We start from the raw sequence: 15,850 nt of genomic DNA, 5'->3' as shown, positions 1-15,850 counted from the left end.
GTGTCTTCTCTTCCTGCTCTTTTGTTCCTCTCTTTTCCCAGGTTCTTCTTCTTCTTCTTCTTCTTCTTCTTTTCTGTTCTTCTTTCTTTTCGTTCCATTTTATTTCTCAGTTTCTCCTTTTTCATTTCATTTTGTTTTCTTTCCCTTCTTATCTTTTCTACATTTCTTCCTCCTCTGTTCTTTCCTTCATCATTTTCTTTTTAATTTTCCCCATTTTCACTATTTTCTTTTCTTATCTTTTATTCTTTCTTCTTCTCTTCTTTTATATTCATCATGTTGATGTTTACCTGCCCTGATCTCTTCCCTACTTTTCTTGCCCACTTACTTTTTGCTCATCTTTCCTCCTTTTCTTTTGTCTTTTTTCATTTATATTTCTTTTATTTTCTTTCTTTCCACCTCTTCTGTCTCTTCTCTCAGTTTCATTCCTCCCTCTTCACTTCTCTTGTTCTCTCCCCCTTCAGTTGATGCTGCTCTATTTAAACGGGCCGTGTTCCTATTAGCTTTTCTTTGACCTTATTTGAGTTACAGGATCTATATCAAGTGTAGGTGTGTGTTTGTGTGAGATTTTGGGTGGGGGCTGGGGATGGATGATGCGCTGTGTGAAAGCCATTGGACCATGACTATACTGTAGGTGATAGAGACCCAGTAACATCAATCATGCACTCTAAAACACACACATCCATGCACACACAGACACACACGCTCACACTCTGCCCTCGTTATTCCCAGTAGAAGGGCTTTTCGTGATTTTTAATAAAGGATATCTGCAGAGAAGGTCAAGGTTATTCAATTGTTGGTCATTCATCTCTTCTTTAAGCTCCCCCTTGACGTGCACACACACACACACACACACACACACACACACACACCAAGCAACCACACAGATCTCTCAATCTTCACTACTGGGCCCAGCTCGGGGACCCTTGCTCTGTGTGTGTGTGTGTGTGTGTGTGTGTGTGCGTGTGCTTGTCGGTGTGAACAATGCAGCCGTCATCTCAGGGTTGTCTGGTCATCTATCACTGGCTTTATGTAGTTCTGCTGCTATCTTCTATGTATTTTATCCACCCTGAGTGTTGTGCACAGCGTTGAAGAGCTGCCACAGATAATAATTCCCACTGTTTTATCAGAAGACTGTGTGAACTTAATAAAAACATAAACGGTATGGAAATAGGAATCTGGATGTACTGCCAGCAGCAAGGAACACAATAATGTATGGATTCTTGCAAACGGCAGCTGTGGCAGGACGAGATCAGTACATAAAGCTTTAGATTATTATGAAGAACGCTGTTAATCTGTTTCCTCTGGAGCTAAAGATCTGTGAACACACATTATTAAAATATGATGAATTACAAAGCCAAGTGCAGATTTCATCATCTGTGTGTTCTAATCATTGTGTGCTCGGCATATAGGGTGATCTTCTTCTCAGACAGATGCATGTATTGTATATTATACTTCCCCTGTTATTGGCATAAATCATTAAGAAGAACTGGAGTGAAATGGGAATTTACACCTCCCGTAGGGAAGATATGTAAATATGCACACAGACAGTAAGTCAGAGTAATGTACATTAGTAAAAATTAGAACTCCCCACACTCCGTTTGTCTGGGAATGATCATGGATCTTCTTTCAGGGGAAACTGTCAAAGATATAAACGGGTCAACAGAACATTAGATAAGAGCATGAGAGGATATCACTCATAGGGGCTCTAATATAGTCCACACCATGCTGGAAAACACACACACACGCTGTATTAGGTAAAGTGAAGGGAGATCTCCACTAGCTTTGAGACGGACGCCCCAGTGCACCAGGTTATTACACCCAACTGGAACATGTTAATGTTAATTATGACATTTTTCCAGTTGCAGAAAACTGAATTGTATCTGTTGCAACGTGATTTGACAGGAGACAGAAAACAGACGACTGAAGATAAACTTAGTTGGAAAATGTTCCGACGAGGTAAAATCCACATTGTGCATTAGATACATCAGTGTTACAGTGCGTCAGATATATCTGGCACTGGTGGGCCGCTGTGCACAGGAACACACTCTTCTCTCAGCTAGTGCGATGTTGCATAGAAAAGAAATGAACTTCAGTTCAAATCCCACTGTGGCAGGGTGTTAACTTTCTTCTGCTTCAACATTCACAGCTCCTCAAGCAAAGTTAATACATGTACAGAATTAAAATGAGTGCTTAGTGTCTCTCACAGCTTCACAGTGAGGAGCTGAGAGATGCAGAGAAATCCCAGGCTGGTCTTTGAACCTAGATCTAGTGTTGAGCTTACACCTTGTTTAACTGACTCGCTCCTCTTTTGATATTGTGTTGAAGGTGATGATGATGATTTCACATTTATTGGGGATGAATTCAGACGAAAGCTAAAGCAAGCAAAGAGTCGAGAAAGAAAAGTATTTACAGCCGCATGAAATGATCTGTGCTGATGTGTGTAATCAGGCTGAACCAGCATAAGGTGGGTTTAACTGGCCTGAGTTGGTTTCTGCAAATAAAACTCTGGCGTGAGCTGCGTTTTCTAAATATGGTCATCTACGACTGCATCGCAAGGAGCGTTGTTGTTGTTCTTGGAAGATTTTCAAGCGTTTTGTGATTGTTAAATGTCTTATTTCATGGGGGAGGACATCTTTGCAACGTGAAGTCACTTTTGGACGACTCTCTCTTCCTTACGGAGTCAGTTTATGTAAAGTTTAACGACAGGCGAGTGAAGTGCAGAGTTCAGAGCGCGATTAGAGGCTCGGAGGATGAGAGCAGTCGGTGGAGGTTCCTCAGAATCGGGTTAAACACTAACATGTGTGCGTCTTCATGTTACTCACAGTGATGTCACTCTCAGCTGACTACAGGCTGTCACTGAAAGTCTTTGTAAGCGTGGCTCTGTGTGTGTGTGTGTGTGTGTGTGTGTCTGTATGAGAGAGGAAAATCAATGCAGCACACATCCTGTTACAGTCTGACATGAACTCGTAACGTTTTCTCTTGTTCTTCAAGTGGACAGTCTACTTAGCTGCGGTTCTATAATTGAGTCAGGAAGGGAGACAGTCAGGGTGTCACTGCACGCTGTCTGGACACGTCACTGTTGTTGTTACTTAAGAGACCAGTGGAATTAGATTTCCTTACTGTTGCCATTAAAGTCCATCAGATCTTAAATGTAGTGATGCATTAGCAGAGTGCTCACTGTGACACTAGAGTCGACGTCCAGCCTGTGAGCTGACCCATAGAAGACCAACATATATATCATCCTATTGATACTGAGACCTTTAATAACATTAATGAGGAAGAAAACATGTTTGTTAGACCTCAAGGACACAGTGTGCCTCTATCAGAACCAGGCTCAGGATGTAGGTCCCAACAGTTTCTAAATGACAATGAAACAATGAGAGACACAGTAGAAGGTGAATCAAACTAAATTAAATGTGAAGAGTCATGAAGTGGAGGTGGTTTGCTCAGAAATGTAAAATGACATCTGTGAAGGGATCAACAGGCATTTAGACGCATGTTACACAGTTATTTCCTGTTCTTCTTCCTGCTTCCTGCTGATGCGTTCTGTTCTGTCCTTATCCATCTCCTCCTTCTCTTCTCTCTCCTCAAACCATCAGTACCACAGAAGCCGGGTTTTGGATAATCACGTCAATTCATATTCATATTTATACCACGTTCTGTTCTGCTTTTTTCTCCTGGGATATTTAATTTCTCTTCATCTCAGTGGAACACAGGTACATGTGGATTTTAATGTATGACTTCCAGCTATGTTATAGTCTAGACACTGAGCAGATAAAGTCAGAAGATAGAATAGGATTCAGAACTTAAGGTAAATAAAGTTCATTAATTCAAAGAGTAAAGAAACAGCATCAGATCAGATGTCATGTTCTTGTTACTGTGTGTTGACCTTCAGCTAATTCTGATATAAACTGTAGAATATAAATGATAATCTTAGATTTTAAATTGATGAATAGATTATTGTAGAAAACAGCAGTTTCCATGATTGTTGGGGATAAAATGAATCTTTGGAGACTAACAGAGGTTTGTGCCTCTGCTACACCGTGATACGGGGCTCTACCTCACCTTCTCTGTCTCTATCTACCCGGTTGCTCTCTTTCCATCCATTTGTCTGTCTATCTTTCATGCACGTCTTCTGTACACCATCAATTATTCACCCTGAGCAAATGAATATTTCAAAGGGTGAACGGACTCTCTTCCTCTATACCTCATCCCCTCGTCCCTGTCTGTTTTATTTCCTCTGTCATCTTTCTTTTTGCGTCTGCCACCTTCAGCCTCTCACGCTTCCCCTCTTCGTGTCTGTGTATCTGCTCCTGTGGATTCTGTCAGAGATGGGGGGGGGGTTGTCCTCATGCTGGACACCATTTATGAGCTGTGTGGTATCGGCGTGTCCTGCCGTCTTCTCCCGTGCCAGGCTTTTTTGGGAGGATTAATGGGAGAAGTGTTTCAAGTGACAGTTTGTTGGGGCTGTGGACGAGCACTCCAGTCAGCTCCACATTAACTATGAATGGGATCTACCTTTCACATGTTTTCATAGACGGTCTCAGGATGTCGGCAGATTCACTCTGCTCTCACAGAGGTTTTCACTTAAGGCTTAGTCCCAGTTTTGAGGGTTAAGGATGGTTAGAAAGTAAAGAAACATTAGATTGTTCTGACTGTAATAATAATTGTACTGTCGCCTTAGAGAGCACTTTGAAATGCACCAACCTGCATGGGAGCTGCTATATGTTTTTATTTTTATCTAATTCCAACAACATGATTCATTATTTACACTTGGAATAAACGCTCCAACTCAAACCAACCGAACGCCACCTCCTAAATATAAGCTGGCTCTTTTGCACTGTTGCCTCACAGCACGAAGGTACGGAGGTTTCGATTTATCCACCAGCTGGGACTGTGCATGTTCTCCCAGTGTCTGCGTGGGTTTCTGGTTTCCACCCACAGTCCTAACACAAGCTGGTTGGGTTAGGTGAAGACTCTTAGTGCTCATTGTAATGAATTAGCATGTAAATGCTGGCAGTGCATGTGTCAGCTCTGGTGATCTGTGTCTGGTAAACCCATGCTCAGGCGTCCTGCACAGAATATGTCAGAATCAAAAATCAATCCTCAACACAACCTAATGAAAGCAGCGGATTGAAGTCTTATATTAAAAGCATATGTTATTTATTGCAGTTTAATGTCAAACCAGCAGGTTTACAGTGTGGCTGTCCACGTTCCAGGCTTGAGTGATGTTGGTGCAGTACTGTACTGGCAACAAGATGTCACCATATCAATTCAAGCTCCCATAAAATATCCATGACTCACGCTCACTGACAGCAGGTCAGTTTGTACTAACTGTGCTAACACAGTAGCTGTAACCAGGGCTGACGTGGCTGAAACTCGAACAGCAGTGTGTTTGGTTCTGCACGGTGATATTTTCATATTATTGACTTTTCGTGTTCTGTCAGAACATGGAGGATCATTTTCTTGCCCAGCCGTGTCTCTAACCTTTGAGTTTAGCTGCTTTACATTGAATCCTCTCCATTTTCCAGCTTCATGTCACTAACTGGCCCATGCAACATGTTATTTTCACCCATTACCCCTTCTCCCAATCTTCAGCTCACACTGCAGAGAGAGTGGAGCTGTTGTCCTCCTGTTCACATTTTAAAGCTGTTTGGGAAAGTTTTACACTTTTACAGTGGCTCAAACTGAACGTGAAATAAAATATATGTTTCATCAGTGAGAAATGAGAAAAAGATACAGAAGCGAGTTTTCATCATTGTCATTAATATTATCATCGTTTGAGTCGGACATTACATCAGAACGACACGAATAGTTGTCGTCTAATCTGGGATTATAGCCGGAGGATCAAACTGTGATCAGCGGGAGACTGATATAGGAGAAAGATGGAGACACAGAGAGGGATGAAGAGAAGGGAATGAGTTGGGAGCCTACTGAGCATTTTCATACGTTATCTCTTCTTTGTTCCTCCTAATCTCACGTGGTTGTAATTGTATGTCCCTTCTACATGTACACATATCTACTGTGTGTGTTATTGGCAGGGTTTTAGTATTTAGTGTGGCCTGTGTCTGGCTGTGGTACAATCTGTTTGCCCCCTCTTCTTCTCTCATTACGGTGGAGAAGCACATTTGCCATAACACACTCCTAATCCGACTCACAGGGGCTTGTTTGACCTTGTTCAGGTCCCCTTTAGGAAGAATTAAAGGACAATCCTGTTATCTTATAGTATAGATATTTGTATATTTTAATCACTTCTTTAAAAGAAATATGAGACTGCTGCAGGACACAGACATCTTAACAAACCCTTCATTTGAAGGTGAATCTGTGCACTTCATATGTAAAAAAGCTGATTTAAAAAGGAAAAACTCTCCCGGCACTTTGCTTTGAATGCCTTCTCTCTGACTTAGCTTTGCTGCTCGTTTTGTAGCTCACTTGTAAGTCGCTTTGGATTAGAGCCTCTGCCAAATGACTCAGTGTAAATGCAATCAACAAAATTAATCTTGGATCTACATCAAGTCGAAGGATCAAGTCAATGCAGCAGCATCTTATCTTGTTTGTTTGCTTTATTGGGACTGATTTTATCGTGATTCAGCTCGGTGACACACATTCTTCAGTTCTGCACCACAAATAACAAAGGAATTAGAACAAAATACAACATTCGTTTTTACAGAACCTTGTAAAAGTGAGTTTAACTTTAAATGTTTTCTCACTGTCCTGTGGTCTGGCAACGTGCCAATGAAACCACAGCGCCCACAGTGACACCGCAGGCTCGGATAATGAACACCACCCTCTGTACAGTAACAGTGTTCAGTGTTCAGGCAGAGACAGGCTGCGACGTCTTCGGTGTGTGTGTGTGTGTGTGTGTGTGTGTGTGTTTTCACCTTTCCCTTCTACACACCAGTGGAATGAGATTACTTTGATTGACAGCTGTGACGGGAGTGCACCGCCACACACCTACACTCACACCAACATGATGGTTATAACAATTGCTATGGCAACAGTAACATGCGCTGTCTTACCTTGACATGGGGGGGGGGTCAGGTTTTATCTGTACACAGGAATATTGTCCTTCCACCAGTGTTTGCTCCATTCAACACTCAGCCGGTGACGTGTTGTCCCCACTGGCTGAGATGAATTAGCATCTTTCTAATACACTGATCTGTGTTTGACAGCACAGTAGAGTTCAATGAGGAAACATCAGGAACACGTTGAGTCGTTTCTTAAAACTCTCAATAAAAGTGGATATGATCTACTTTAACCTACTTTTGAAAAAGCAGGGATGTTTCTAACATCAGTGGTGCATGTGATGCATGAATGAAGCTGTTCTCCACCTGACCGTGTTAATGTGCTGCGGGTCGGAGCAGCGAAGCCTCTTAAGTTGAGAACCTAATGCACTTAATGCTGCAGGTGTAACGCTGTGTCTGAAAACTGGCTCATACAGGATTAAAGAAGGTGAAGTAAAACCGATAGATATTTGTTTGGGCAGCATCATAGACATGCGGGCCAAAGTTAATGTTGCTTGACATTTGGGGAAATACTTATGTGAGCTGGGAAACAGTTGAACAGTTCAGCATAAACATTGGAAGGAACAGTCAGCCAGAAAGAGTTCGAGCACACAACCTCCCCTCAAAGCACAAAGCTGTTTTTCACAACTCGGATTACTATTAACCAGCTTCAGAGGTGGTGGAAGGTGGATTTCCAGCTATGAAGACGGCAGGTTAGATGTTTCCTCTGCTTCTTCTGTAACTCTACACAAAGGGAATGAGCACGAGTGAATTCAGAATTTAAATTTAGAGGCATGTACACGACATACATTATAGGCAGATAACACTGGATTATCACACTTAGAGACCTCGTTTTATTTCGTTTTTTTTGTGCACAAACTGTGGATTCAAGCTGCATCTGCTGTTTCTTCTGTGAAATTCTTGGAGGGGAAATCTGCCCGTTTGGCACCGATCCGTGCTGCTGGTTTGTTTTTAGAGCACCAAGAGAGAAAATATTGTGGTAAAAAGAAACAACTCTGACCAAGAGAAAGTGAAAGCCAGAAGAAAGAGCGAGTGATACAAGTTTAAATGATGTTCGGGGAGTCAGAGAGCCAGAAATGCCTCTGATGATCTTCTGTGTGGACGTTAGATAGAAGTCTAATCAGCATCATTTATTATCTTTGAAGGAAGTCTGGTAACCACCGTGTGAGTTTGCCAAAGGGGACAGAGAATGATCTGGATCGACCCAGTAGGAATTATATGTATGGTTGAGCTGCTTTCATGGAATGAATTTCAGTTTGTGTTTTATCCTGTGGTCAAGCGAGCTTTATTTATTTTCCACACTGACTGTTTCTGATTTTTCAGATGAAAGATTTTTGTGTTCATCACAAACTGAAGCTTGTTTTTTCCAGTTCCTGTGAACTAAATGAAATAAACTGAAAGAGGTCAAAAGTGTTGACTTCTGGCTCAGCACTGTTCTAAGCTCTATAAAACTACCGCTCCAGTTTTTGACACCCCGTGATCTGCCCGACACTGGACCTCATTGTTGTGATCAGCCAGAAGATCATAACTCTAAGTTGAGTCTGGGCTTAGAGGGCAGCACCGGGTCACACAAGCTTTAGTTTCATTTCAGTCAGCGTGTAATCGAGCATCAGATATGAGAAACCCAACTTCTGACTTGTCTCCTCTCTTCCCACAGGTTAACAGACCTGTCAGGATCTCTCACCGATGGACCCGTTAACTACAAGTACAAAACCAAATGCACTTGGCTAATAGAAGGATAGTAAGTCTCAATGTTTTTATCCTCCTCATATCACCATTAATCTTACTTAGTTCCACTTGGTTAAAACTGGATTCTTTTTCCATTTGGCTCCAGGCGTCTAAATAAAGAAAGCTTTATTACTGTGCAAAGAAAAGGAGTTAGTCTTCAGTGTAGTTTTCTTGCTCCAGAGTCGATTTGTGCCCATTAACTGCTTGGGAAAGCACGCTGCACCATCTGAATGCACACGGTGGAGGAAGCTGTGGAATTATATTTAAAGTACTGGATCCATTTTATTCCACTGTTGTTGACATTCAATAGCTGTTTCCACTAAATGTTCAAAATACGCTGGTTAAAAACAACAGAAGCTTTTGAAAAGATATCGTTTTAGCAGCATTATGTCGTTTCTCAATCCAAATCAGTTCAGACTCACTAACAGAGGCCGAAATCACAAACACACATTTCACCTAAAGGGCTTCGACCTCCGAATGATTTGCCAAGAAATGTTGGTGCAGATAACTCGGAGAGGGCCGACTGATCATCCATTAACATGTTGTTCACGTGCCCCCCACTCTCAACACACATCATTTATGTTTTAGAGTTAGAGTAAGAGTTAACTGGAGCGCTAGGTTAAATTGGTGAGTATTAGAAAACACAGTTTGATAGCGTCAGATTGAACAACTATGTATTTATAGTTTCACAGTTGGATCCACTTGTACTACAGTAACTGGTATTTTCTCTTTTCACAGCTTTAAATGAAATGAGTTTCAATTTCAACACTGTCAAAGGCATTAATTCAGAATCTTAAATGACTGAATCCTCTTTTCACTTCAACAAACTGGTTGTGATTAAAGTTGAAGAGCAGTTGGATTATCGTTGCATGTGTCTAATGATATAAGGATATTATTATTGATATAACACCAACATCAGGACTAAATCTTTGGTCAAAGTCTCTTTAAAACTGATGACGATGTTACATTTGTACACAGGAAACATCAAAACTACAATCAAATGTGCTAATTTTCATGAATGAGACTCATTAAATGTGTGTAAGGTGACGAGTCAGTGTTCACTATAGTCCTGCTATTGCTAAGATCTAACAACGTTATTAGTCTGTTCATCTTAAATTATCAAGTGCTGCTCCTGTATTTTCTCTTTTATCTTCTACACAGCGTGTGATCTTTACATTTGCAGAACGTTTTCAGGATAATTGCAGAGACTAATAAAGAACACGTCTTCATTCTAATTGTTCCACTGTAGCAAAAAGCTTTTCTGAGGCCTGTGTGAGACCCTGAAATGTCAATTTCTGATCCCAACCACCGACCTCATAAATATTGGAGACACTTTTGCAAAGTAAGAATCATATGAGGCGTTATGTTTTTGTCAAGCCTGTCTGTCCTCTGTTCTCCTGTCTCCCTGTCTCTCAGTCCTAATGCAGTACTCAGGCTGCGCTTCAATCACTTTGCCACAGAGTGCAGCTGGGACCACATGTACATCTATGATGGAGACTCCATTTACGCCCCTTTGATTGCAGTCTTCAGGTGAGAGGGGGGAGCACTATGGAGCAGCTCAGGTCGCCTTTGGCACAGCTTCAGAACAATATTAGGTTTATGCAGTCAACTGTCTCCACGTACGGGCAACAATGGGCCTGATAATTACATCACACTGCAACACAGCCGTAATGAAAACATTGCCATTACTTATATTAGCCCTGAATGGCAATTCATTTTCTGGAGCTTTATTGTATATTTTCATTATTATTTTTTTCTAAAGGACACCGAGCACGTGGGCGGCATTTTTCACTAATTCATTAAAACCACTAATGCCAATAATTTATCAACCTCCCACTTCTGCTGTGCTGCATTGAGGCTTATCTCCTGCTGAGAGTTCGGTTACTCCCAGGATATAAACTCCTGTGAATATGACATGTGCAGCATTATTAGGTACAATAATTTGCTTACATTGTTCATTACAGATGGGTACATGCATACGGTGAGGAAAAATGCTGTAGTTATATCAGGGAGAGGCTTTCAGATTCATTATGGGAAAAGATTTGCAGTGCATGTCATTTATTAAAAGAGACAGTGGGGCCAAATGAGAAACCTCCAGCTGCTGCAGGAGAACCTCATCAAACAATTAAAAACTAAATGCAGGATGAGTCTGAGCTGCAGAGTTATTCTACTTTAAAGCTAATCACTGTCATATTTTAGTGGGCCTGCACTTCCTGAGATGGAATCCTTTTATCTCAGAGCTCTCCGATGGGGCTTCCAGACAGAGTCCACAAAGTGTTGCAGCATTTCAACATGTTTTTTTTAGTATTTTACTTCCTTTGTCTCTTTCTGCTTCTGTCAAATGTTTCTCAGCGGTCTTGTGGTACCAGAGACCAGAGGAAACGAGACAGTCCCAGAGGTGGTGACAACATCCGGCTACGCTCTGCTTCACTTCTTCAGCGATGCTGCCTACAACCTGACTGGCTTCACCATCACCTACTCGTACGTGGAGATGTCGTTCTCCTCCCTCTGCCTCTCTGTAATCCACTGTTCTGTCCTAGTCTCAGTCTCCAGTGATCTAAACCTCTTCTTCTCTCCTCTTCAGTATCTTTTCCTTCCATCTTTATGCCTCTGTAGTGAACTTATCAAGATGTGCTTTGAGTGCAGGTTGGCAGCTCTAATTTACTGGATGAACCATGTAGGCCGAGCAGCTAATTGTATTCACAGGCCCCCAGTTTTATGGAGTCCAGATTATTTTGACAAACTAACATAATTCAAAATTAAAATGTCAGTTTTAATACCGACTGCATGAAGACACCTCCAGATGGTGGCTTCCTCCGCTGGTTAGACATTTACTGCAGCCGTCTCTAGTTTGTGTTTGTTTTGGGGGCATTTTGTTTTACTACTATGAGATGTCCTCCTTAGTTGTAACTTGTCCCGGGACCATATTGAAACATACAGTATCTTGTCCAATGTGTCATCTGAGCGAGCTTCAACATTCTCCTGCTCTAATTCTGCTTTAAGACTGGACTTTATCTGATTCCTGAATGGCACAAAAACAAATTCACCATCAGTCACATCTTCATTTCTAGATCCACTGTCATCAGAACGCACTAAACCTGAAACCTACGTGCTCAGTCATAATGTGTATACAGTGGATCAGCGTACCTCTGTTCACTCCTAATATTCAAACCTTTTTAAATGAGGATGTTTCCTTCTGCACTTACATCTCAATGAATTGGACTCATACTGCAGAGTCCCACATCACTAAAGAGTAGACGTATGCACTCAGGAGCTAGAAATAAACTATTCTGGTTGTGTTTTTGTTCCTCAACCCTCTTCCAAAGTCCTGGTGTTATTAACATTCTTACTGCACTGTACATGTGCAGTAGATCTTCCTGCTGTCTGCACCACAGGCACGAACCAGGCTTCTTTATGCCCAGTGACCATAATGGAAAACTGAATGATGTTGGACAACAGGGAGGAGTGAGGACAATTAGTGCACGGTCACACACACACACACACACACACACACACACACACACACACATGCGCGAGATAAAGGTTGTCATGACGACCCTCTTGTCAGCAGCAAACCAGCGTTTTTGCATTAATGAAAGGATGATTTTCTGCTCTTGGTCCTTGACTCCCTTTTTTTTCTCCTGTATTTTATTGCTTTCAGTATCTTTTTTTATTTGATATCACACAGACTCTGTGTGTAATGATAGAGTTTAAATGTGTAGATGTTTTTTATTTCTGCTATTAGGCTCCTTTATATCTAATGGATCTTTTATTCTCAGTCTCCTTTGTGTCTTAATCTTAGTGCCATTCTAGCTCTTTTACACTTTAACTTAACGTCTTCTCTTTATGTGGATTCTGCTTCCTTGTTACATTACAGTACATTCAGTTGGCAGATTAAATATGTTTCTACTAATACTATAAATTAAATACAACCACAGTGCAGACATCAGTCAAGTACGTGTTTATTTCAGTATTAGTATGTTTACCATGCTGATTTACACAACCAGCAGACACATACGGCAGCAACACCACCAGTATTCATTTCACTTTTTATCTCTGATTTAATTGAACCTCACTATCTGACTATCTACTGAAGATCCAGTACAGTAAATGCTCCTCTTTCTACGCTGGGCACTTACTCACTGCTCTCACCTGCTTTGACACAGAGTAGGTAGTTTACAGTGGATGTGCCTGCAGCTGCTGGAAACCAAATGAAGAGAGTGCTGCAGAACTGATCCAAAACCAGAAGCTAACAAGCTCCAGTGATTTATAATAATTCAGCTCTGCAGCCGCTTTTCATACAACATACAGTCATTTAATCTGTTGTCTATTGATTAGAAACAATGTGAATGTATTTTACTATGAGCAGGAGAAATAGATAATTAGGATAAATTCATGATCCACAGCATCTCAAAGCTGTTTGGTTGTCTAAAAATAACATCTAGCCCGTGACAGTCGATGCAACCTTGAAGACCTTCCTTCCTAATTGTGTCTCCCCCAGGATAAACTCTTGTCCCAACAACTGTTCGGGCCACGGCAGATGCAGCACAGCGAACTCCGTGCTGGGCCGCGTGTACTGTGAGTGTGATGAGTACTGGAAAGGAGAAGCCTGTGACATCCCGTACTGCAGAGACAACTGTGGCAGCCCGGATCACGGCTACTGTGACCTGACCGGAGAGAAGCTCTGCGTGTGCAACGACAGCTGGCAAGGTAAGGAAACGAACGGGGGCCAAGTGGAGGACCGAGTTTTATCAGGGAAATTAGAAAAGAGAAAGTGATGAACTGAGGGGGTTGTAGAGAAACCTCTGGTCCCACTGAGGTGCAGCCAGAATAGCAAGTTCCGACTCTTTGGCCTGGAGCTAAATGGACTTTGTAGAGAGAAGTGGGCTGAAGGAGAGGAAAAGGCTAGAGAGGGTTTAAAGTGCTGTATCTCAACTAAGGCATTATTGATTTTGGTGATTTGCATGTCGATGTCTCCACATTAAGACTGTTTAGGTTTCATCACATTATTGCTCCAGCAGCGTTTCAGTTTTATAAATGAGCAACGACCGGGTTCACACTGGAACACTCACTCAAAGGTTTATGAATAACTTCATACTCGAGTTCAAGTACAACATGTGCACAACATGGACAACATGTACAGTTCAGCTCCTGTTGTCTGGATTTCTGAGGATTTTTTGCCTCTTTTTAAGCTGCAGATCACGGCTTGTGCAACTTTTCCATGAGCCTGTAAGTAATCACTACAAATGAGGCCAATGCCTCTTTTTTATAGTCTCCCAACAAAGATCAGATTTCCCATGATGCCTGTCATGGAGAGGATCTCTGTGATGTTTTTTTTTTTTTTTTCTTCATTATTAACGTGAAAAGCGAATGAAGGATCAGACGAAACAGGAGATGCTGAAGCACAAGCAGACATCAGCTCCCGACATCATGTTGCCTGATTCAATATTATTATATGTCATAAAACAATAGATGCAGTGTCCTGGGAAATCCTGCCTAGTGCCAGATAATAAATGTGGCATCATAATTTTAGTTTTTATGTTTCATTAGTGAATACGTCTCTTCCTCTTGAAAAGAACTAGTCATAAATTTGAAAACACATTTGTTTAGTGATTTTATTTTGTATTGAAAACATGAATGTGTTAATTGTTCAAATAGTGTTTCATCTGTTTATACTTATTACAAGGAATTCAGAACTAATGCTCTTTTGTCATAGAGATATTTAATTAGGATAGATAATAACGCACTGCCCCCTTCTGGACTGAAGGTGTAAGCACAAGTAGAAGCATGATGGGAATAAAGCATGAAATTGTACAGATACGATGACTTGTTTGGTTTGAACACATCTACGTGAGTCTTCTTGGGGTTTGATGAGCTAATAATAAGGATGAAAAAGTCCTGTTAGTGTATTTTTAATTCACCATTTGCACCCACACAAAATGCAGCCATTAAATAGGAAATGAATCTATTCAACACTTGTTAAATACAATTCTTAATTTAGTCGTAATTCAAATCAAAATGCATTTATATAACCTGAAATCAATTTGCAAAGGGAACAAAGTGACCACATTTCACCATATAAATGTTTTTTACTGTAAAGCTCATCCCATGCATTTAAGATTAATGACCTGCTGATTAAGGGGTGACTAAAACATTCTAACCTTTTTTACAGGGTGGTGACTGACTTTAGCATTAATACCTGAAAACTATGTTGTAAAACCTTTTGAACACACAGCTTCTGTTGTTGCACGTTTGTTTGAGATCTGCAGACTCACATTTATTCATGTAATCAAACAGAACTCTTTTCAAACCGAAAAGCAGAAAACCTCAATTTCACAAAGACATTTGGAGGAAGTGGCTTTGCTTCGATTGAAGTGAGGAAAGTGTCTGAATGTGCACTTATGACAGAATTTTTCCTTTTAATTCCTTTAATCCAGCAGAATGTCTCCCAAGAGAGACGATAAAAGTGACCTTGAACCTGTGTGTGTGTGTGTGTGTGTGTGTTTGTGTGTGTGTGTGTGTGACAATGAGTCAGGTGGGAACGGCCACACAGCCTCAGCTCGTACAAAAACAGCAAGGGTAATAAAGGTGCCGGTTTCTATAGCAACAGCCATTTGCCAGCAAAATATATGTTTTTGTGTTAATGAAACGAGCGCGTTCTGACATCAGTTCCTCTCTTCTTCTCTGTTTCTTCTCTCCGTTTCTTCTCTCCGTTTCTTCTCCAGTCTCATTTGTTGCCTCTTGTTCAAGCTGCCTCAGTAAAAAGCTGCTGACGATTCTGTCGACACACTTAACGAGGAGACACTGACGTCCTGTTCTTTTTATTTACGGTGTAAATCCTGTTAGAGGTTAAGAGGTTATATTTGGAATGTTGCTGATTTTCTCATCTTTGTCTGATAAACTAAACAATTTAAAGTTATAACACAGTCCACATGTTGTTTTTCAGCTGTTCTGGGGTCAGATCTGAGGGGTCACGGCTGATTTGAGGGTGGTGTGGTGGACGTCATTGACCTCATACTGCCACTGTAAAATGCTAAAATTAAGGAACATGTTACTTGTCCTTTTTGTGTCTGTGGGTTTTAACCATGTTGGTTCAA

The 15,850-nt window shown here is 41.2% G+C and overlaps 1 protein-coding gene across 2 annotated transcripts in view; it reads left to right on the top strand.

Moving 5' to 3' along the window:
- atrnl1a (attractin-like 1a) overlaps positions 1 to 15,850 on the top strand; it is a 181,647-nt gene that overhangs the window by 11,984 nt on the left and 153,813 nt on the right. For both annotated transcript variants that reach the window (XM_026356595.1, XM_026356592.1), the window contains exons 3-6: positions 8,683 to 8,766; positions 10,170 to 10,283; positions 11,106 to 11,234; positions 13,255 to 13,463. In XM_026356595.1, the coding sequence (XP_026212380.1) occupies positions 8,683 to 8,766; positions 10,170 to 10,283; positions 11,106 to 11,234; positions 13,255 to 13,463 (536 nt within the window). The remainder of the gene's footprint in view (positions 1 to 8,682; positions 8,767 to 10,169; positions 10,284 to 11,105; positions 11,235 to 13,254; positions 13,464 to 15,850) is intronic.

The sequence above is a fragment of the Anabas testudineus genome, chromosome 15 (genome assembly GCF_900324465.2).
Source record: "Anabas testudineus chromosome 15, fAnaTes1.2, whole genome shotgun sequence".
NCBI classification, from domain to species: Eukaryota; Metazoa; Chordata; class Actinopteri; order Anabantiformes; family Anabantidae; genus Anabas; species Anabas testudineus.
The sequence above is the reverse complement of the archived record's forward strand: the minus strand, read 5'-3'. Positions and strand labels throughout refer to the sequence as shown.